General features: G+C 30.1%; 3 protein-coding genes across 4 annotated transcripts; 1 reads left to right on the forward strand and 2 right to left on the reverse strand.

Annotated features, from left to right (window-relative positions):
• Nucleotides 1-356: 356 nt before the first annotated feature.
• LOC145751596 (uncharacterized) lies at nt 357-4836 on the forward strand. The gene is made up of 8 exons (XM_082567778.1): nt 357-888; nt 1670-1812; nt 1972-2093; nt 2626-2700; nt 2861-3058; nt 3557-3713; nt 3857-3963; nt 4540-4836. The coding sequence occupies exons 1-8, from the start codon at nt 852-854 to the stop codon at nt 4628-4630; spliced, it is 930 nt and encodes a 309-aa protein (XP_082423904.1). The 5' UTR covers nt 357-851; the 3' UTR covers nt 4631-4836.
• LOC145751595 (putative ATP-dependent RNA helicase DHX37) lies at nt 4833-15085 on the reverse strand. Its single transcript, XM_082567777.1, has 26 exons — nt 14945-15085; nt 14268-14416; nt 13644-13865; nt 13188-13485; nt 13003-13052; nt 12652-12800; nt 12131-12241; nt 11576-11765; nt 11071-11172; nt 10887-11006; nt 10331-10508; nt 10094-10248; nt 9864-9985; nt 9618-9720; nt 9242-9430; nt 8639-8789; nt 8180-8328; nt 7835-7882; nt 7591-7766; nt 7147-7267; nt 6683-6798; nt 6465-6589; nt 5759-5954; nt 5576-5686; nt 5058-5155; nt 4833-4934 (listed from the first exon to the last, which is right to left on the reverse strand). Exons 1-26 carry the CDS (start codon nt 15039-15041, stop codon nt 4858-4860), a joined length of 3603 nt encoding a protein of 1200 aa, XP_082423903.1. The 5' UTR covers nt 15042-15085; the 3' UTR covers nt 4833-4857.
• A 340-nt stretch (nt 15086-15425) lies between these two features.
• On the reverse strand, nt 15426-21568 carry LOC145750013 (uncharacterized). 2 transcript variants are annotated; one of them, XM_082565921.1, is made up of 16 exons: nt 21329-21568; nt 21112-21235; nt 20914-20936; nt 20541-20658; nt 20354-20388; nt 20008-20134; nt 19248-19415; nt 19005-19114; nt 18756-18819; nt 18620-18648; nt 18325-18405; nt 18134-18258; nt 17697-18009; nt 17270-17355; nt 16779-17019; nt 15426-15860 (listed from the first exon to the last, which is right to left on the reverse strand). In XM_082565921.1, exons 1-16 carry the CDS (start codon nt 21482-21484, stop codon nt 15771-15773), a joined length of 1890 nt encoding a protein of 629 aa, XP_082422047.1. In that variant the 5' UTR covers nt 21485-21568; the 3' UTR covers nt 15426-15770. The 2 variants fall into 2 exon arrangements, with proteins under 2 accessions (XP_082422047.1, XP_082422046.1); XM_082565920.1 differs by having other exon boundaries at nt 20541-20661.
• Between the last annotated feature and the right edge of the window lie 142 nt (nt 21569-21710).

The following is a 21710-nucleotide window of genomic DNA, read 5'->3' on the forward strand; positions in this document are numbered from 1 at the left end:
ATATTAAAACTGGGAGGGGGTCGCAAAGTAAAAGTAAAGCAAAATTTGTATAGCGACATATTATTCAAAGCGTATAAGAAAATATCTTTGCGTTTTAATTAGAAAAAAATCTAAAACACAAAAAATTTAAAGTTTATTTTTAATATTACATTAAAAATGACGTCATGATGAAAAAACGTCGAAAATTTGCCCCTCTTTTTATTCAGTGATTACCCCTTAAGTTGAACCCTAGAATATAAAAAGTTGTTTATCGGGTATTAAACCGTTCACATCTTTAACTTGTCAATCAAACGTCGGACTTCAATTTAAACAAAGTTGTTGTTAACATATTTCTTGAACCATGAGAATACCAAGAACTTGTTGCCAGAGATAAAAGAAAAAATTAGGGGCGAAGATTTCAGTAAATTCGACAAGAAAAACATGTTCTAGCTACCGTGACAGTGTATTAGTTGTCAATTATGCAAAAAAGGAATTAATAATTTAAAAGCAGGACATATATATGTAAGGAAAATTTGAAAGCTTGCTGAAGCATATCATGATATCTTTTGATGAAAGCTTTTAAATTTTTGTTTTTCGTTTTTAATTGGTATTAGCCTGTAGGGAGATCGTATATCGATTTCATCTTATACGTTTGACATTTAATTTGTAGAAAATTTGTATGATTTTGTGATAAAGAATATTTTATAGGCAGCTGCTTTATTAAATATATTATACAAATAGGTAAACAAGACTCTTTAAAAACTCTTGTTGAATTTTTGAGCCACTTTAGCAAATTTACCTGAAGTAAAGACGCAAAGCTACTTATGTTAAGTGTTTTGCTATACTTTTAATATATGAATAAGATTTAGTTAATGTATGAAAAAATGGAAAATATCTTATATCCAGAAGGTAATTAAAAATCTATATAATTATGATACTTGACAGAATGTAATTAGCTGTATTTCAAAATTAAGATTTTTAATTAGATATAAATTTGTAATTTACCAACTGGTGCTAAATTTTAGGTTTTTAGTTAAATGTTAGTCGAGTTATAACTGTAAAACCAATTCGTTTTGGAAATACAAAACCAACAAATTCATGTTCGGATCTCATTTATTTATCTTTACGCTTGTCGAGTTTTTTTAAACAAAATTAATTTGCGTTGTATTTTTGAGTGAACCACAACTAGCAACAACACCTTAATAAAATTGGAACTTATAAATAATTCATTCCAAAAATTATTGCATATGCTTATAAAAACATTTGGTCAAAAATTTACAATAACATTTATTTTAGTAATACTAAGAAACGCAATTCTAAATTCAATTTCCTTTTATGTGATACTGTTCTTATGTAAATAGCTACCATGTTTCGTATTTGCTGAGCCTTTTAAAAAACAATTTGGCTGTTTATTCATTCTACCTCAGAATACCACAAAATCGAATTAGTTGTTTCAACACTGTAAAACCATAGCTCCAAAATGCCATTTAACCGACAAGAAAGCACCCTTTATTAACCCCATTTTACGAACTAAGAAATATCTTACAATTTCTAAAAAAAATTGACGTCAATTTTTTGTAAAATGTTATTTTTAAATTTAGGTTTTTGTGAATTTGTTTATTCGGTCAAAATAACTTAAATATGGGTAATTACCGTAAAAACATGGGACGAATTTGTTTTTATTTTTAAGATTCGTACGGGAATTCAAGATACCGTGGTAGCCTGTCCGCAAGTTCAACGAAAATGGAAACTTGCGCAAGGGTTTTTGTTCGTCATATCTGTCTCAACGGAATGTTTACTTTAACGAAAATGATTGGATACACGCAATTTATGGTAAATTAATTGTTATCGATAAACAGTTTGCAAGTTCGATTCCCAACCGAACCAAAATTTTTATTTTTTAACACTTTTAAAATTGTCATTTTTTTCTACAAATGTTAAAGTTTTAACTAAAAAAAAGTTTAAATATTTAATTTATTTTTTGTTTTTTAGGTTTATATTATTGTCCGTTTAATTGTTTGTGGATCTTTAGCTGGGCGGTTATTTGTAGTTGACCAAAATCTAATAAGCTGCAACTATACTTATTATTACCAAGACGCAAACTTAACTAACGAGTAAGTAGTACATATGTGGACGTAGGTTCGAATCCCGCAGTCGGTACATATTTTTTTTAGTAATTTTTATAATTAAATTGAAAGCAGACCTTTAAAATAATCTCCATTAAAAGGGCTTACATACAAAACACAATTTTTTAAGTAAAATATTGACCTGTAGGTCGCCTTTTCTCTTATAAATTAAGTTAAAACATGTGCCCTAAAAAAACTAGGCCAGCTCAAATATTTAGGAATAAAGATTTCAGGTTAAATTTAACGTCACGTTGTGTTTAACAACATAAGCTACAAGAATTTTGCGTTAAAATTTGGTTTTAAATAAATTATTAATGAAAATAAAACCGAATGGATTTCACAATGCCGTGGTTGATTATTTAACCAAATTATTTTACTAATGGATTTTAACAAAAACCACTTTGCAAGTTGGAACTGTAACTTTTTGATTTTCAAAAACATTACCTAATTTTTATTGGACCTAAATTGTGTATTTTCATATGTTTTTTGTTAATGTGATTTAATATACTTTGTGTTTTAGATTACCTACCGATTTGGAAGGTATTGTAAATTACGATAATCTTAACTCAACGGAAGTTCAAAATAATTGTTTGAGGTAAGTAGGCTATCAAAAAATTCCAAAATTGTAAATTTGTGCCTTAATATTTTTAAACAATCGTAAACGTAAACAATAAATATGTAAAGCTGGCCTAACTTGATATTGTTTAATTGTAGCACACTTATATGTCTTACAATCATTTTACTTATTTCCACAGGGTGGCGTACCACGATTCAATTTCACCCTTATTCGCATGGGTAATCACCCTGTTTACCCCCGCTTTGCCGTGGATCTGTTTGTTGCCGTGGACCCCGTTGTCTGACAGCAACGATGAAAGTTGTAAATGTCCTTATGTGAAAATAAAGTGGTCTTGTTTAACTCCTTACATCGCAATATTTCTTAGAACTAATATCAGGTAAGGTTTGTGCTATAACAAGATATTGTCCGGTAGTGTGGTTAAGCAGTCATAGAAGCAGACTACGATCCGAAAAGTTTCGGGTTCGAGCCGCACCATTGCCATACTATTCGCCCTTGAGCCTGGCGTTTACAGATAGCTCAAGCCTCAAACACGTCACAATATTAAACTCCTACCAAATAAAAAATATAAAACCTATCACTTTAAAATAATAACAAGATGGTTAAATATGTCCAAATGCGGTAGGCTAGCTATACCGGTCATTTCATTAAATTACGAATCAAAGGGTATTTGGTTTAAACCCCAACTTTACCCGTTAAGGCGTTTACAGGTAGCCCTAAACATTTACAGGTAGTAAAAATCACCAACATATTAGCCACACGTTTACAGGTAGTAAAATCACCAACATATTAGCCACAATTTATTCTAGATTTAAAAATTTTATATGAACGTAATATTAAAATTTAAAATTATGATTTCCTTGTCAAAATTTTCTAGACTGTTATTGGAAACAATTTGTTTTATTTGGATCGTTGTTGAATACGAAATGTACATTCCTGCTCAAGTTAGTTGCTATGCTAAGACACTCACATGCTCAGTTACTTACAGTGAGGAGATGACTTGTTTTTTATGGATTTTAACAGCTTTAAATTTGGTAAAAAATAATTAATTGGTATTTATTAACGTTTTATTCGGTATACAACTCAAAGTTTACAAAAATTGATATCTAAACATTTTATACCATGTACTACTGATGTTGAATTACTTTTAATGTAAACAAAATATGTTGTATTCTAGGTGTGTATAATGTTAACGGTATGGGAGCTTCTGTATATGTGCTCACATAAGGAAGAATATGGCACTGATCAAGATTTAAACGATGCATACAGTTCAAGGGAATTCAGGTATTCTACAAGACTTCAACCAAGCATTTTCTTATTTGTTTTTATCCTCGATGTGGGAAGGTCGACTTCACGACCTAAACATAGAGTAACATCAGTTACCCCGTACCAAATTTCGAGTCGCCTTTGTCAGTTTGGTATATTACAGAATATAATTGCACACTAATTATAAACTGCTAATCAAGTGTTGGCTCAGTAGGGATTATACCGTTCATAGCGCCTTATTTAAGGGTGCTACAGCATGAAATTAGTTGGGATTGAACCAAGGACCTCATGTAGTGAAGCCAAATTTTCTGACCACTACACCTTGCTACCAGTTCATTCTTTACTCTGCAAGGAATTTTACGCAGACCAAAGACGTGAAATTTAAATAAGATTGGTTTAGATAAATTTTGAGTAAAATTTGCACATAGCAATTTTGTGTAATGAATGTATTGATATACAGTAATATGGTTTAATTATCGTGTATTTTTATTGATTGCCAAGCCCCTTTTTACAAAAATTTGTATAAGGTTTTTAACAAATTATTGGCTATCCAATTTTGTTATCGAATTTTTTTTAATTTCCTATTTATTTTAGAAGTCCGACATTTTCTAAAAAATTCGACGAAATTAAACCCCTTGAAATATCCGAATCAAGCAAACAATTAAACGACGGTGAAAATGTGTAAACTTACGAGTTTTTGCCAATATTAACTTCTGGGTTCGAATCTAGCCGAGGGCGAAAAATTTTGAAAATAAAATTAATTTAATCATTTTTGTATATAATTTGTTTATGTTGTTGTTTAAAATTTTTATCGTATTTTGTTTTTTTGCAATACTCAAAATCGTATTTTTTTGAAAAATAAAAAACACACACAAATACACTTTTGCATTTTTTTTATTTCTGACGTCATAACTAATTAGGTGGCCATGACGTCATCACTTTGTCATGCTGACTAACTGGTAACCATTCTAAAAATGCGTTTTTTAAATCTAAAAAAAATTTTTTTTTTTTATATTGATGATAAAAATCTATGTAAAGATAAAATAACTTACTAATATTCTGATAATAGAAATGTTAATAAAATTTTAGAAATTAAAATATTTACTACTTACACATTGGGTCCGTTTTCCAAACTTCTAATAAATTTAATTTTGAGTCAACTTTTTTGCTCAGCAAAGTTTTCAATAAGATTTCAGTTCGAGGTTGCAAACTAAAAAACAAATATTTAACAAAAAGTAATTTTTTAATTTTTTTAACAATAATTTTATTAAAACCCTTGTTGCAACAGACAGCTTGTTGTAGGCCTTGGGTTCAATTCCCACCGATCTCATGCTGTAACGCCCTTGAGTAAGGCACTGTAAATGGTATGAACTCTTGCTGAGCCAGCACTTAATCAGCAGCACAATTATTGGGCAATTATAATCTATAATATCCCAAACTGCCACAGTCAACTCGAGACTGGGTCAGAGTAACTAATGTTACTCTATGTTTAGGTCGTGCATTTGACCTTCCCACGTCGACAATAAATTACTATAAAAAAAGAAAAAAAACTTGTAATTATTAGAAGAGTTGTTAAAAAAATATAAAAAAGCAATTAAACTAAAAGTGCACAAAATAAAATACAACTTACTTTGCCCATGTTTTGACCATGGTATTAGGTCTTGACAATAATAATGGAACAAATTGTTTTAAGGATGTCATCACTAAACCGTCTAATAGGAAGCAAGCAAACCATCGATATCTAAAATATAAGCAAATTAAAAATAACACAAAAAAAATTAAAAGTTATAAAAATTTCTGAAAATATTTTTACCTTTCCATTCCCATTGGATAGGAAATTTCTGCTTGACCGATTTTCCATGACAAGCGACCATATGTGGCAGTCACATAACACATGACATCATCAGTTGTGATGTCATAAAATGGCTCGGGTGTCGATAAAAGTTTAGAGAATGAACAATAACTTGGGCAAAATTTTGAAAGCCAACTTGGTTCAATTTCAGAAATATCTTAAATAAAATCAAATAAAATTTAGGACTTAAATTTTACATTTATCCCAGATATACAATTTTTTGAATATTTATTTATCTTTGATGTGGGAAGGTCCACTTCACAGCCTAAACATAGAGTAACATCAGATAACCTGCCCAGGCTTTAGTTGTCTTTGGCAGTTTGGAATAGTATAGATTATAATTTTCCGATAATTAAACTGCTGATTAAGTATTTGCTCAGCAGAAGTTCATAGTAGCTTACTCAAGGGCATGAGAGCAGTGGAAATTAAATCAAAGGACCTCATGTAGTAAAGCCAAGTGTTCACCAACATAGTAAAGAAAACCATTTTACCAAGTAGACATATGATAAAAAACATATGCTCAAAAATTTCAGGTTACTAACAAATTTTTTTTTAAATTGGCAAAAATATTACATGGAAACAGTGGGGGTCGAACCCAGGACCTTTTACCGACCTTAACTCAAGTTAAATTGCCAACTAAACTGCTTTAAAATATTGAAATTTATACCTCTCATATACATTTTCTCTTTATTTCCTGATCCACTTAATTCTTGAAATATTAAATATTGAGGATAAGGATCTTTACTTAAGACTGAATCTGGGTGAATATAAACCGCCTCGTCAAGCAATAAACTACAAAAAAAAAATAATAAAAATAATTTTTTTTAAAACAAAAATTAAACTATTTTTATTTTAAATATTTTAAGAAAAAAAAGGTTAAATAACCATTGATAAGCATTTTTCATAATCTTTCGTTTTTCACTTGGAATTTGATCAAGTGGTATTTTCTTGGCCACCTGATCTCCCATCGAGGATAAAATTATCTGTCGTAATCGCTCAACCTTGCAAAATAAAAATTAAAAAAAATTTAATTTGAAATAGTTTATGCTGTTCTACCAAGAATTTTAACCCTAAAAAAGTACCCCCCCAGACCCCAAAAAGTACCCCACAAACCCCAAAAAGTACCTCCTAGACCAATTGTACACACCATACCTAAAAAAGTACCCCCCAGACCAACTGTCATCAGAACCCCTTCCCCAATATCCAGTACCCCTTTTTTAATTACCCAAAAAATATTACGCTCTAAAAAGTAACCTTTGGACACAAAAAAACTCCCTTTATCGGCAAAACCCTAATAGACAAATACCTAACAAAATGCAATCCTTAAAATAAAAAAAACAATAAGAAACCTGTTCATCTGTTGGTGGCGGCATCTTGGACTGAATAGAAACATTAAGTTCAGGACAAACCAAGTTAACTGTGTTAGTCAGTTGATTTCTTAATCTTCGAATTTCGTAAATTGCTTTTGGCCTGATCATAAAAAATATTTTTATGAAAAAAATATTTTTAAAATTTTACCTTGAAAAAAAAATGTTTTTGTATATATCTTTATCCTCGATGCGGAAGTTACTCCGAACCAGTCTTGAGTTGCCTTTAGCAGTTCAGGATATTATATAGATAATAATTGCCCGGTAATTAAGCTGCTGATGAAGTACTGGCTCAGCAGGAGTTCGTACCGTTTATAGCCCCTTACTTAAGGGTGCTACAGCATAAGATCAGTTGAACCCACGATCACATGTGTGTAGCAAGTGTTCTTACCACTACACCACGCTGCCGGTAAATTTATATTTTACCTTAGACAATGGTTTGCGCAATATGATGTAGAGGCTCCTTCATATTCTGCGGCACCAATGGCACCAAGCAGTACCATGATGTCACCAAGGAACCTTCTGGCACCGCTTCCTTGACCACCTTGACACCATAGCAACCGTAAATGATGGAACCGGGTTAAAGCATGGCGGTGCTGGTTCTGTAACAAAAAATTTTTATTTAAGATTTTTATAGCTAATAAAAATTTAATACATATTATTACTTTACCTTTTCTGTTTCATTGTTCTCATTAATTGTTGGCACATCAAATAATTCCTAAATTAATATCAAAAAATAATATAAATTAATATAGTAAGTCAAATAAGTGTTATAAAATATATATTGCGCACTTTGAGTAAGGCGCTATAAACTGTATGAACTTCTGCTAAGCCAGCACTTAATCAGCAGCATAATTACCGGGCAATTATAATCTATAATATCCCAAACTGCCAAAGGCAACTTTTGATTGGGTCGGGGTAAAATAGGTTGTAAAGTCGACCTTTCTACATCAAGGATAAATAAATGTAAAAAAAAAAAAATTTGAGTTTTATAATTTAGAACAAGATTTCTTACCCGTACTGTAAGTGCTGATACAATAGTTATAATATAACATATAAGTTCTTTCTCTTTAAGTGAAATAGCAATCATTTTTCCAAATCTAGGATGAACTGGAAAATTGGAAATAAGTTGGCCAAGGGGTGAGATTGAACCACTGAACCGCGCTGAAAACAAAAAATAGTTGTAAATATAAATATATGAGATCACTTGTACTTTATGAGTCTTGGAAAAACTGAGGACTGTAAAGTCTGAAAGAGAACTCGGTAGGACCGTAAAGTACAAAAGAGTTTAGAGAGTACCGTAAGTACGCAAGTTTTTTTGAGAATCATTACAAGTGATCCAATATATGGTCTTAATTGAGTAAAAAATGGTACATTAGGTTAAAAAGTGTGTGTGATATCACAGTTTGAAACTCTGGGTTTGATTCCCACTGCCTCCAAACCAAATACTCGAAAATTTTTTTTTTATTAAAACCTTGTTTGATTTGTTTTAAAGTTCCTTTATTTGTCGGTGGAATAACTGCCCCGAGATTTACAAGTAGTTGATCAGCACTCTCTAATGCCTCATGTGGCGGTGGTGTTGGAAATGGAAAGTTAACGACGCGGTCAATTTTCATTGCTTTCATCTAAAAAAATAGTTGAATTTAATAAAAAAAATTTTGTGCAAAACTTATATATATATATTTTTTTCAAATTTTATCCAAAAAGTAAATAATTTTTTTTGTATATATCTTTATCCTCGATGTGAGAAGGTCAAATGCGCGACCTAAACATAGAGTAACAACAGCTACCTCAACCTAGTCTCAAGTTGCCTTTAGCAGTTTGGGATATTACAGAAAATAATTGCCTGGTAATTATTAGCTGCTGATCAAGTGCTGGCTCAGCAGGAGTTTATACCCCTTATAGCACCTTACTTAAAGGCACTACAGCATAAGAGCAGTGGGGATTGAACCCACGACCTCATGTGTGGTGTAGCAAATGTTCTTACAACTACACCACACTGCCGGTTAAATTAAAAGCTTGTCCAAAAAAAAATACAAAATAGTAATAACTTAAACTTAAAGAAAGAAAAACTTACATTTAGTACAAGCCCAGCGACAGGTTTTGTAGAAATTTCTGGAAGATCAAACTCATCGAAATCTTGATAAACAGCTGATGAGTAAAGTCGATATGCATGACCGGGTTCTGTACGACCTGCTCTTCCTGCTCTCTGGTTGGCTGATGCCTTTGAGATCCAAGATATTTGGAATGAAGAAACACCAGTTCTCTACAAAAAAATTCAAAAAATTTTTTAGAAAAAAAATATCAAAAATAACAAAAATTTTTATTGTTAAATTGTATAAATTAAATGGTTATGTATTATAAAAATTAACCACTTTTAAAATTTTATAACCAATTTTTTATAAAACACCAATTTACCCATTTAAACATTTGTATATTAAAACTACAATCACCTTATCATATAGTTTTCTTTTCACTTTTCCAGTGTCAATAACATATTTAATTCCTGGAATTGTTAAAGAAGTTTCGGCAACATTAGTAGCTATCACACATAACCTAAAACATGTTAAATATTGCTAAGTAAAAAGTTAGTAAAATTTGAGACTTGCAACATAATGTATTGATTAAAACACTTGGGGTTGCTGGTTCAATCCCCACTGCTTCCACAATTTTTTTTTTGTTTTGTGATTTTTAAATACCTGCATCCTATTGGTGGTTGTTTAAACACTAGTTTTTGTTTATATGAAGGTAATAACGAATAAAGTGGAAGAACATGTAATGGAATTGTTGAATCCGTCTCCATTGTATAAGCTGTATCATCCTATAAAAAAAACATTAAAAATTAACTATTTTGAATATTTTTTAACTACAGTTAATATCCTTTTTTAAATGCAAAAAAAAATTGATTAAAAATAAACATTTTTTTCACCATAAAAATTTCTTCATCAGATATATTTTCATCATTGTCAGATGCATTTTGGGTAATTTGTTCTCTCGCTTCTGATTGGTCCACAGCAACTTCAACACTAGTTGGCTTGGCCTCATAATTATTTAGATCTATTTTCGGGACTTCAGTTGGTTTATCTAAAAAATAATTAAAAATAATTTTTTTTAAACGAACTAAATTTTACTTAACAATTTTTAAAAAAATTAAATAAAAAAAAACCTTTCTTTTTTTCTTTTATTTCATTGTCATCGTTATTTTCAGTAGTCAGCAAAGTTGGATTTTTATTTTGTTTTGGAAAAGTATTATTTAATTTTCGAATAAGAGCAGTGATTTCTTGTCGTCCCGTCACAAATACTAAAATCCCACCTGAGGGCAGTGTTCGGTGAATTTTACAAATCTAAAAAAAATAATTTTTTTAAAAACAAAATTCTTTTTTTTTATTTTTAAATTTTTTTTTAAATTGTTAACTTTAGTTTAAATTAAGACCGGCAGCATGGTATGGTGGTAAGAACACTTGCGACCATGAAGTCATGGGTTCAATCCCAACTGCTCTTATGCTGCAGCGTCCTTGAGTAAGGCGCTATAAACAGTATGAACTCCTGCTGTGCCAGCACTTAATCAGCAGTATATTTATTGGGCAGTTATAATCTATAATATCCCAAACTGCCAAAGGCTACTCAAGACTGGGTCAAAGTAACAGTTGGTACTCTTTGTTTAAGTCGCGCATTCAACCTTCCCACATCAAGGATAAAGTTATATACAAAAAAAGACCTACTTTCATATAAGTTTCATTTAAATAAGCTGCTCTGATATAGTTTTCTTCATTCTCAGATAATAAAGATTCTGGAGTAACTTTGTTGAAGTGACAGGTGACTGGGAATTGCCGGACATCAATCTATAAAAAAACATTTTAAAAATTAAAATAAAAAAATAAATAATTTTTTTCGTAAATAATTTACCTGAACTACTGGTGGTGGTATTTTAAAAAGAATTTCATTTTTCGTGAAATCTTCGACTCTAAGTGTGGCCGACATTATCACCAATTTTAAAGGTTTGCCTTTCTGTTTTGAAAAAGTTTAAAATATTGTTTAAAAGTTTAATTAATTAATTGTTTTAGTAAAAGTTAATAATATTTTTTTAAATATAAATTTATCCCCTTTGTGGGAAGATTGACTTTACAATCTAAACTTAGAGTAAAATTAGTTACCCCGACCCAGTCTTGAGTTGCCTTTAGCAGTTTGAAATATTATATAGATTATAGATTATAGTTGCCTGATAATTATACTGCTGAGCAAGTGTTAGCTCAGCAGACGTTTAAACCATTTTAATGCCTTACTCAAGGGTGCTACAGCATAAGAGCAGTTGGGATCGAACCCAGGATCTCAGGACTTTGTGTAGTAAACCAAATTTTCTAACTACTACACTATGCTGGCATTATATTCATAAAAAAAACACTAGATTTACTTTATTACGAAGTGGTACAACTCGAGACAAAAGACCAATCAGAACATCAGTGTTAGCAGTTCGTTCGTGAGCTTCGTCCAATATGATAACAGAATACTTGGAAAGCAAAAAATCTTCTTTCATTTCCCTTGTCAGGACTCCATCCGTCATAAACTTGACACAAGTTTCAGGCGTCACGTTGTTTTCATATCTATAATTTAATTTTTACATTCTTATATTGGTATATCTATAGTGTAGGAATGCCAACCTTAAGGTCTTAACATAGAGTAACATCAGTTACCCTGACCAAGTCTCAAGTTGCCTTATGCAATTTGAAATATTATTGAATACAATTTTCAATTGATAATCTTTCATTTAATTTTTGGCTGGATAGGTATTTCTATTGTTTATAGTGACTTACAAAAGATGCTATGGCATAGAAGAACTAAGGATGGAACCCAAGACTTCAAGTTGTGAAACCAAGTGTTAAATTGCTACACTTTATTGCCAATACTATAATTTAAACACAATGTTTACAGAACATTTTGTTTGCATATAACCAATCAATATGCAAACCTTATTTGGTATGAGATTTGGGATGTGGGTAAATTCATTTCCTTAGCAACTCTCTTTGACATGTTAACAGCAGCTACCCTCCTTGGTTCAGTTACTCCTATCATCCCTGCTCTGAAGATAAAAAAGACAAATTAAAATAAATCATAGAGTTACCGGCAGCGTGGTGTAGTTGAAAAAACACTTGCTACACCACATGAGGTTTCTGCTGACTTCTGCTGAGCCAGCACTTTACCAGCAGCATAATTATCAGGCCATTTTAATCTTTAATGTCCCAAACTGTCACAGGCAACAGTTGTTACTCCATGTTTGGGTCGTGCATTCGACCTTCCCACATAAAAGAGAAATATATGTATATATGAAAAAATGTATACAAAAGCTTAAAGTTAAAGTACTAAGCCGTGGAAAACATTGCCCAAATTCTAAAAAAATTTATATGCATTCAATTTATAAATATCTGTAAAAAAAATAAAAAATATAGACTTGTAATTTTTTTTACAAAAAACAAATAAAAATTAGCTTACTTAGCAAATCCAGCTTCATACAGAAACTGGGGAACTTGGGTAGTTTTCCCCGACCCGGTCTCTCCACAAATTATTAAAATTGGATTTTCGTTTATTGCCTCCATTATTCTCTGTTCTTCTGCCAGAATTGGAAGCAATAACCTATTTGCCTAAAATAAATTTCTTTGTATTTAAATATATTTGACTTTATGATTCAAGCTGTATATATATATATTTGCTAAAGTTAAAATCTTTCAACATCTATAAACAAGTTATCCCAATATTGTAATCTTGCTGTAATTCTGTTAACAAGATTAACTTAAAAATATCAAAATTGTCCTAAAATACTGGAATGACAAATTAACAACTTACCTGTATTTCTGGGTCTCTGTTAACATGAACATAAGTAACAGGTTTTGAATCTGTATAAAAAAATATAACTTTTTAATATGGGTATATATGCATAACAGTTGTTATTAATATTACCTACTTATAATTCAAAAACTAAAAAAATTTTAAATCAACACCAAAGTCAATATTAGAAAATTTATTTTTACCTTTTTTAGATTCAATATTTTTAACAATTCCAGTTTTATCCTCGATATTTTTGGCTTTATCGTCAACTGCAGTTTTCTCCTTAACAATTGCAGTTTGGTCTGCAATATCTTCTGATATTTTATCAGTATTTGTATCTTTATCCTCAATAATTGCATCTTCGTCCTGAATATTTGCATCTTTATCATCAGTATTTAAAACTTTATCCTTAATACTATCATCACTTGAATCCTGATCTCCATCAGAGCTTAGTTCATCCAAAGAATCACTTTCTTCAGGTTTTTCTAAATTTGGCAGTTTCTAAAAAAACATTAAATTTTTCAACATTAAAAAATTTGAATTATGTATGCCTAAGATTATATTTATTGTTTTACACACAGTGTGGTAATTTTAAACATAATTGTAATTAGAACTGTTATTTTTATATTAGACAGTAAAAAAAAGAATACCCAACTTACTTCTTTTTTTCTCTTCTTTCTTTTGCTTCCAGTCCAACCTTTCAAGTCAACCTTTTTCTCTTGATTCTCTAACACTGCTCTTTTTAGTTCTTGTGGTAAAGGTCGTTTCGATAAACTTGTTAACTTTGAATTTTTTGTGCCCATGTGAGCTACACTGTCCATTAATGAGAGTTCAGTGGAGTTAACTTGGACATTGGAAAGACTTTCGAGTAAACTTGCTCGCTGAAAAAAAATAAATTAAAAATATATATATATATACCAAGAATTAAAATTTAGAATGAAAGTTTAGAGATAGTAATTTACCAGTTTGGAAAGTAGGCCAGTTTTCGACGAGATCTCGTGCGTGCAAGCGTAAAAATCGGCATGACCGCGCGTGCAAGCGTACTAAAATTTTCGGTCTACGTGTGCACGCGTGATTTATGTTAGTGTATTTACCTTTAAATTTGTATTTACTTTTAAGGCCAGGCGTGCATTTTTTTACGAAAAAAAATCTTGTGCGGGCACGCTGCCGTACTTTCCACACTGGGTAGTTTAGATAATATATAAAAAAAAAATGTCCAAAAGTACAACAAAATTAGTATCACATATAAATTTATATACATAATATAAATGTGGGCAAATTACTTTTTCCTTTTTCTTTTTTTGATCCAATATTTTCTCGTAATGTTTTCTTTGTTTTTTGCTTAACTTTTTTGGAAGTTGCTTGGTGTGAATTTTTTTGACTCTTCGTTGATCCTTGTTTGTCAAAATAAGAGGATTGCTTTCATCATAGCCTAAATACAGAAATAAAAATTAAGTAAACATCATTTTTCTAAAAACATTTTAAAAAATATCATTTCAACAGAAAAAATAAACGTTTTAAGTTTTTTTTTTTGTATATATCTTTATCCTCGATGTGGTAAAGTTGAATGCGCGACTTTAACATAGAGTAACATCAGTTACTCTGACCCAGTCTCGAGTTACCTGTGTCAGTTTGAGATATTATATGAATTATACTTGCCCAGTAATTATGCTGCTAATTAAGTGCTGGCTCAACAGGAGTTCATACCGTTTATAGCGCCTTACTCAAGGACGCTACAGCATGAGATTAGTGGAGATTGAACCCCTGACCTCATGGTGGTGTAGCAAGTGTTCTTACCGTTACCACTGCACCACGCTGCCAGTTCAACCACTCGCTGGCAGCATCATGTTTTAAAGTTTACAAACAAACATAACTTACAAATTGACTTGTATTGATTACGTGAAAGGATAACATTAAAAAAAAACAATTTTAGAAAGGTTTTAACATTTTGAGATTTTACCTTGCGCGTTTATTTCGACTTTGATTTTCGATTCCCGACATTTTTCGTACGAAATTTCCCCAGTTTCCTTTCCATATTTTCTTCTACTTCTTCCCATTATTCACTTATAAGTTTTATTTATTAAACAAGCATAAAATATAAGTTCTTGAATAGTTGAAGATTATTTAGTTTTGTTTACAAAATGTGCCGCACGTGGCTTTTATTATTTGATGTCTATGTAACGTCTTTAACTTATCCTCAACAAATATATTTAAAAAGTCCAATTTTTTTGGCATTATTTTAGTAATTTCTTACCAGTTTGTATATGTAAATATTTATATAATGAGTAAAACTATAAGCTTATAAGAGGTATAAAGCTTGAACGCACTAGGTGTGGTCCTGAGTTTGATTGCCACCACTAACATGTTTGAGAAATGGAAAAAAGGGTGGTTTAAAGACTGTTTAGGTAAAAAATGTTTCATGCTATAATAACAACTAGTCGTAACACAACCTCTTTTATTACAACAAATTGTTTATTGGAACGAAGTGGTACTAACATTAAAGGCAACTTTTTTAGCAACGCAAATGTATCATTTAAAATAACTAACATTTAGAGATTGAAAATTTTTAATTCTGCTGCAAATTGAACAAAAAAGCTGCAAAAGACTTGTGAAATAGAATATAGCCTTTTCCATAATATACCAGTTAATATTTTTTTAAAAATAACTAAGATTTTAATATTAAAAAATTACACCATTAACAATACAAAAAACTGCAATTGTAAATGGCAGTAGCTTAACAAAATTTAATATTAGAAACATTAAGACCGAAATTTTAGCAATTATTCTTATTCAGCTTCATTTTTCTTTTGTTCTATAATCTTAAGTAAATCTTCTGCATCCTCCGAAGATTTTACTCGTACTAGCATTGACACAACCTTAAATTTAAAAAAAATGTAATCATATACCAAACCTGATCTAATTTATGGAGTTATATATATCATTGACCGGATATCGGCAGCGTGGATAAGAACACTTGCTACACCACCATGAGGTCGTGGGTTTAATCCCCACTGCTCTCATGCTGTAGTGCCCTTGAGTAAGGCACTATAAACGGTACAAACTCCTGCTGAGCCAGCACTTAATCAGCAGCATAATTATCGGGCAATTATAATCTACATAATATCCCAAACTGCCACAGGCAACTAAAGACTGGGTCGGAGTAACTGATGTTACTCTATGTTTAGGTCATGCATTGACCTTTTCACATTGAGAATAAAGATGTATACAAAAAAAATATATATATATATATCCTACTTAATACCACACAGGACTGCATAGAACCACATAAGCCATAAAGTAAAATATGTTCACCACACAGAAAAAAAAAAAAGTTTTTTGTATTTAGGGCATCTAAAGGCATTTTCCAAAAAAGAGTTAGGGCTGAGGTTAATATAAAGCGTCTTATTGCCAATATTTGGTGTTTAATCCAATAACAGTATCCCTGGATAAACAGTTAACGCCTCCTGAGTGGTCCTGCGTAGTAACTAGTCACTTTCTGTGTGGTCCCATGTGGTCCTGTATGGTAATTAATAGGACCCTATCAAGAACCACATAAGCTCCTGGGTTTGATTCCCACTGTCTCTATGTTTAGACATCAATTAATAAGGCAAATAGCAATACTTATACCTAATAAGCTTAAAAAATATTTGATACACCATTTACCAATATCACCAGGCCATTAATATGTAAAACTGACAAAGGCAACTTAAAACTGAGTTGAGGTAGCAAATGTAAAACTATGTTTCTGCTAAAATGACAGCGACCTTAATCGAGAATAAACAAAAATCAATAACCTTGCTTGGGTTTTCTTCGTCCACTGGGGGATTAGAAACGCACGAAAACGCGACGTTGTTTTTACCCTGTTTCTTGACCGGCATTGCTGAGTTGATCACAATGTTAAGAAGGACGTTTCCTAGTGAAGTATCAGCACGAATTATAAGTTGGGTTTTCTGAGAATCCGGTACAGGTTTAAGATGAATATGCCCGACTCCTTTGTCAACATAATTACCTTGTTTCATGTAAAACAATTTACACCTGAAAATTATTTAAAAAAAATAAAAAAATTTTAAAAACATAGTTTTGGCACACAAAAAATACTAAAATCAAATAAAAGTTAATTTAGAATAAAAAAATTAATAAGTAAGAAAAAAAAACAAATAACATAAACATATTCTCATACAATAAAAATAAGTTAATATATAAAGAAGCTACAGCTTTAAATAAACTAAAAGATTAGATACATTACATTTTATTATCCTTAATATATAGAGATGAAAATTGTTACTTTTTTGTGTAGAAAGCATCTTTTTCTTCCACTATTTCACTTTCATTTTTGGGAGGAACATAATCGTCAGTAGAACCAGCTGAAGCCTGTAAATATAATTTACTTTAACTTTATTTGAAATAAAATATAGAAACTGGCAGCGTAGTGTAGTTGTAAGAACACTTGCTACACCACTAATAAGGTCGTGGGTTCCCCCCTGCTCTTATGCTGTAGCGCCCTTGAGTAAAGTGCTATAAACGGTATGAACTCCTGCTGAGTCATCACTTAATCAGCAGCGTAATTACCGGGCAATTATAATCTATAATATCCCAAACTGCCACAGGCAACTTGAGATGGGGTCGAACAAACTGATGTTACTCTATATTTAGGTCAACAAAAATATTTAAAAACAAGAAGTTGCAAAGAAGTCACAAAAGTATAAAATAACCTGTTGTTGTTGTGTGGAATTGGAGGTCATATTTGAGTTAAATTTAAACCCCCCAAACCCCCCTTCCGCCGGCTTCCTCTCTGAAAACCCCTGAAAATTTCCTCCACCTGTGTCAAACCCCTTGAATAAGGGAGCCTTTGGTTGGTTACTTTGAGAAGGTAAATTTTTGCCACCAAACAAGGGAGTACTTTTAGGGGATTGTTTTGCCCCAAATAGACCCACTTTTTCTGGGTTTTTAGGGGATAATGGGGACTGGGATGTGGATGAAACTAAAAAATTTGAACTTTGTGGAATTGTAATTGTGGAACTTTTTCTGAAAAAGTAAAAAAAGGAATTTTCATAAAAAATTTTGGTAATTTACATTTAAAAATTTACCCCAAAAAAAAATTTGCAAACAAAGACCATTCTTAACTAAACCTTAAATCTTATTTTCTTACAAATTATCATTTTCCGATGATAGTAAACTTTCGGAGCCAAATTTTTGGGTAATTTCTTTAAAGTATTTTTGATAATCGGTAAAAATTGGAGTCAAATCACAAATAGAATCCTGATCAACATGCTCCTAAAAAATTTGATTAATTTTCCTTTTAATTTTATTTGATTTTATATAAAATGTAATTTAAGTTACCCCTATCCACTTGCTGACACACTTGTTTAAAGCTGATAACTGTCTTCCATATTCTGCACTTTCTTCTTTATCAGTAGAAGGCTACAAAAAAATTTAAAAAAATTAAAATGCAAAAATTAAAAATTTGGCCCCAAAAAATGTAATAAAATTTTCTTCAATAAATAAAAGCAGTTTAGTGTAATTATTAAAGTATTTAATTTTAGGTTATAATTTTTATAAATTAATTTGATTTGGTTATGAAAAATATTTAAAAAATTTGGATAATTTATAATTATTTTTACCATCATTTACTTACCTTGCTAGTTATTTCTATATCTGTTATATCTAAAATAACAAAAAAATAAAAATAAAAAATTAATTTAATAACCTATAAAACTGAAACATGTTTAATAAACAAATTAAATTTTATTTAAAACATAAAAAAATAAAACCTTTTTCTTGTGTTTTTTCTGTTTGTTTTTCTTCCATTTTTTTACCAAATAATAAACCAGAACCCTAAAATAAACAAAAACTAAAATAAAAAAAAAAAATAAAAAAAAAAAATAAAAAAAATAAACAAATAAGATAAACAAAATAAAATTTGAAGTTCAAGAAATTTTCCAAATTTAATGTAGAAAAATTTCAACACACAAAAAAAACAAAAAAATACTTATTTACAAAATTTTAAATTGTTATCTTACCGAAGCTGGTGTATTAGTTATACTAACTTTTGCTTTATTATCAGTGTTAGTTTTACTTGGGGCCCCAAATGCTTTAAAACTACTTTCACTTCCTTTATTTTCATTCGTGTCTAAAATATAAACAAGAAAAAAATTTTCATTCATGTTACTATTTTAAATAAATTTACTAAAAATAACTTGAATTTGTAGAATAAAAACCTAAAACTACAATTGTTACAGCAAAAATTTATTAATATTCATCACCTGAATTAATTGCCGCTGGTTTTGCCATTTTAAAAGCGAAACCTGTCGATTGACTTGTTGTTGTTGTTGAATCATTTGTTGATGTTGTTAAAATTGTTGATTGACTTGTTGAAAATAATTTATTTCCTTTTAATACAGAATCCACAGATTGACTAACAAGCTGTTTATCTTTAAAAAAATATATTTAATTTTTAATAACATATGTTTTGTTTCATTAGGTGATATATTCACATTACTGAAAAAATATTTATTATTATTTAAAGTGCTATATTTGGGGTTTTTGCAATTTTGTAGGTGAAGTATTTAGCACGTTAGTATGGTTGACACTGAATCATAAAATGCCTTTAGAACTTTTAAAAATTGTCTCATAAGGTTCTAACGGCATTACAATTTAATTTTCAAAAAAACGAAAAAATGATAAACATAAAAAACCAGGTTAACATAATTTTTCGTGTGACGTAGAAAGTACGAAGTACCGTAGTGAATGTATACAAGCTAGTACTTTCTACGTCATCACAAACAGGGCTTTCCTCTCCTTTTAATTTTTTTTTTTTTAAGTTGTATAACTTTCAAAGTAGGTGAAATCATTTAAAGTTAAAACCATTTTTGTGTAAAGTGATACCGACTTTATTAATTTATAAGCAAAATAAAAAAAATATATATTTTAAGTAAAAAAAATAAGTAAAAAAATATTTTTTTAATTTATTAGCATAAGCTCTAATTTCCTTAACGAAATATGGTGAGTATTTGTAAAATTTACCTTCTGGTTGTTTGTTATCTTCTTCTGGCTTTGCCTTTGCGATATTAAAACCTTGAAACCCACCAGCACTACTAGTGGTAGGATTTGCACTTGTCGAAAAACCACCAAATTCCTTAAAACCGGTTTCCTGAAAATTAAAAAAAAGTTTTGGAATTTAAATAATAAATGACCTGAGGTTTGGAGTTTGATACCCACTGCTGTCCTACTTGATTTCTAGGAACATTTATTTAAGCCAAAATTTCAAAAAAAAGTAATAAAAAAAATTCAAAATTTCAAGATGTTTTTTTTAAATTAAATTCACATAAAATTAATAAAAACTTAAATAAATATAACATTTATTTTTTACCTTGCCATTGGAACTATCAACAGTTTTGCTAGCTTCTAAAAATACGTAAATTTTTACTTTAATATGTTTTATTTTTTTTGGCCTGATGATTTATTTAATTTAAATGAACATTTAAACAATCAAGGCCTTGTCAAAGGCATATGTAATTATTTTAAATACATAAAAAGTGATAAAAATTAGAGTTTACCAGTGTCAGGTTTTTCACTTTGTTTTGGCATTAAGTTAAAACCCTTAAAACCTTCGTTACCACTCGATTCAATATTCGACTTTTTAAAAGAAAAACCAGTAAAGCCACCTTTAATTTCCTGCTAACAAAAAAATAAGACAAAATTTAATTTTTAGTTTTAAATTTGAGGTAAAATCAAAGTACATTGTAGGTAAGTATTTAATATAGTGTAGTAGATATTAAACAATAGGTATATTACTGTTAACGCTTTACTAAAGAAAACTATGACCTAAAAGTTATGGGAATCTAAACCAGAACCGTGTGTGGTGCTATCGCGTGTTTTTAAACAATGACATAGATTTAAATTCTACTAAAAATAATAAAAACTTTATACATTTCCGTTGGTATCTTCTTGTTCTAAAATAAAATGCAAATAGTTAGAGGATTTTCATATAGCATTACATATTTTTAACCATTTGCTTTACGATTTACCTTTTAACCCTAATAAAAACCCAATTATTTAAAATAACTTATTCAAATTAATTTACAACTATATAAAAAAACATTTTGAAAGATGTAATTATACATTTACCTTCGGTTTTCTTTACACCAAATGAAAAACCGGTTTTTGCCCCAAAACTGAATCCAGTTGACGGAGCAGCTGTATTTGACTTCAGACCCCCAAATCCTGAGAACACCCCAGCTCCACCAGAACCCTATTGGGTAAAAAAAAAATTTTAATCTTTTTTTTTTTAATTTTTTTTTTTTTAATTTTTTTTTTTTAAATTAAATTTCTTTTTTTGTCTTACCGCTGCATCTTGATTTCCTCTTCTTTTAGCTTTTTTGATGACTCTTCCTTTTAGAACATCCTGATCTGCCGGAGTAAAAGTCCCTGATTCCTCTGGAACATACTCCTGGTCACAATTTTGATCTGTGAGATAATTATCCGCTCCTCTTTTAGCCATTTCTTAATTTTTATAATATTTATTCAAAAAGTCCAACTTTTAAGAAAAGATATTTTTCTAGAAAATAAATTTCTGGATATGACTGTTTCTGTAAAATAACATATCTATGTTCAACTAAGTAATTTTATCATGCAAAACGTAGTAATAACAGTGGAGTTGTATATATTGCTAGTTTCTAAATTAAAAAAAGTACCTAAACATCATATAATATTCAGTACAACATACA

The sequence above is a fragment of the Corella eumyota genome, chromosome 4 (genome assembly GCF_963082875.1).
Source record: "Corella eumyota chromosome 4, kaCorEumy4.1, whole genome shotgun sequence".
NCBI classification, from domain to species: domain Eukaryota; kingdom Metazoa; phylum Chordata; class Ascidiacea; order Phlebobranchia; family Corellidae; genus Corella; species Corella eumyota.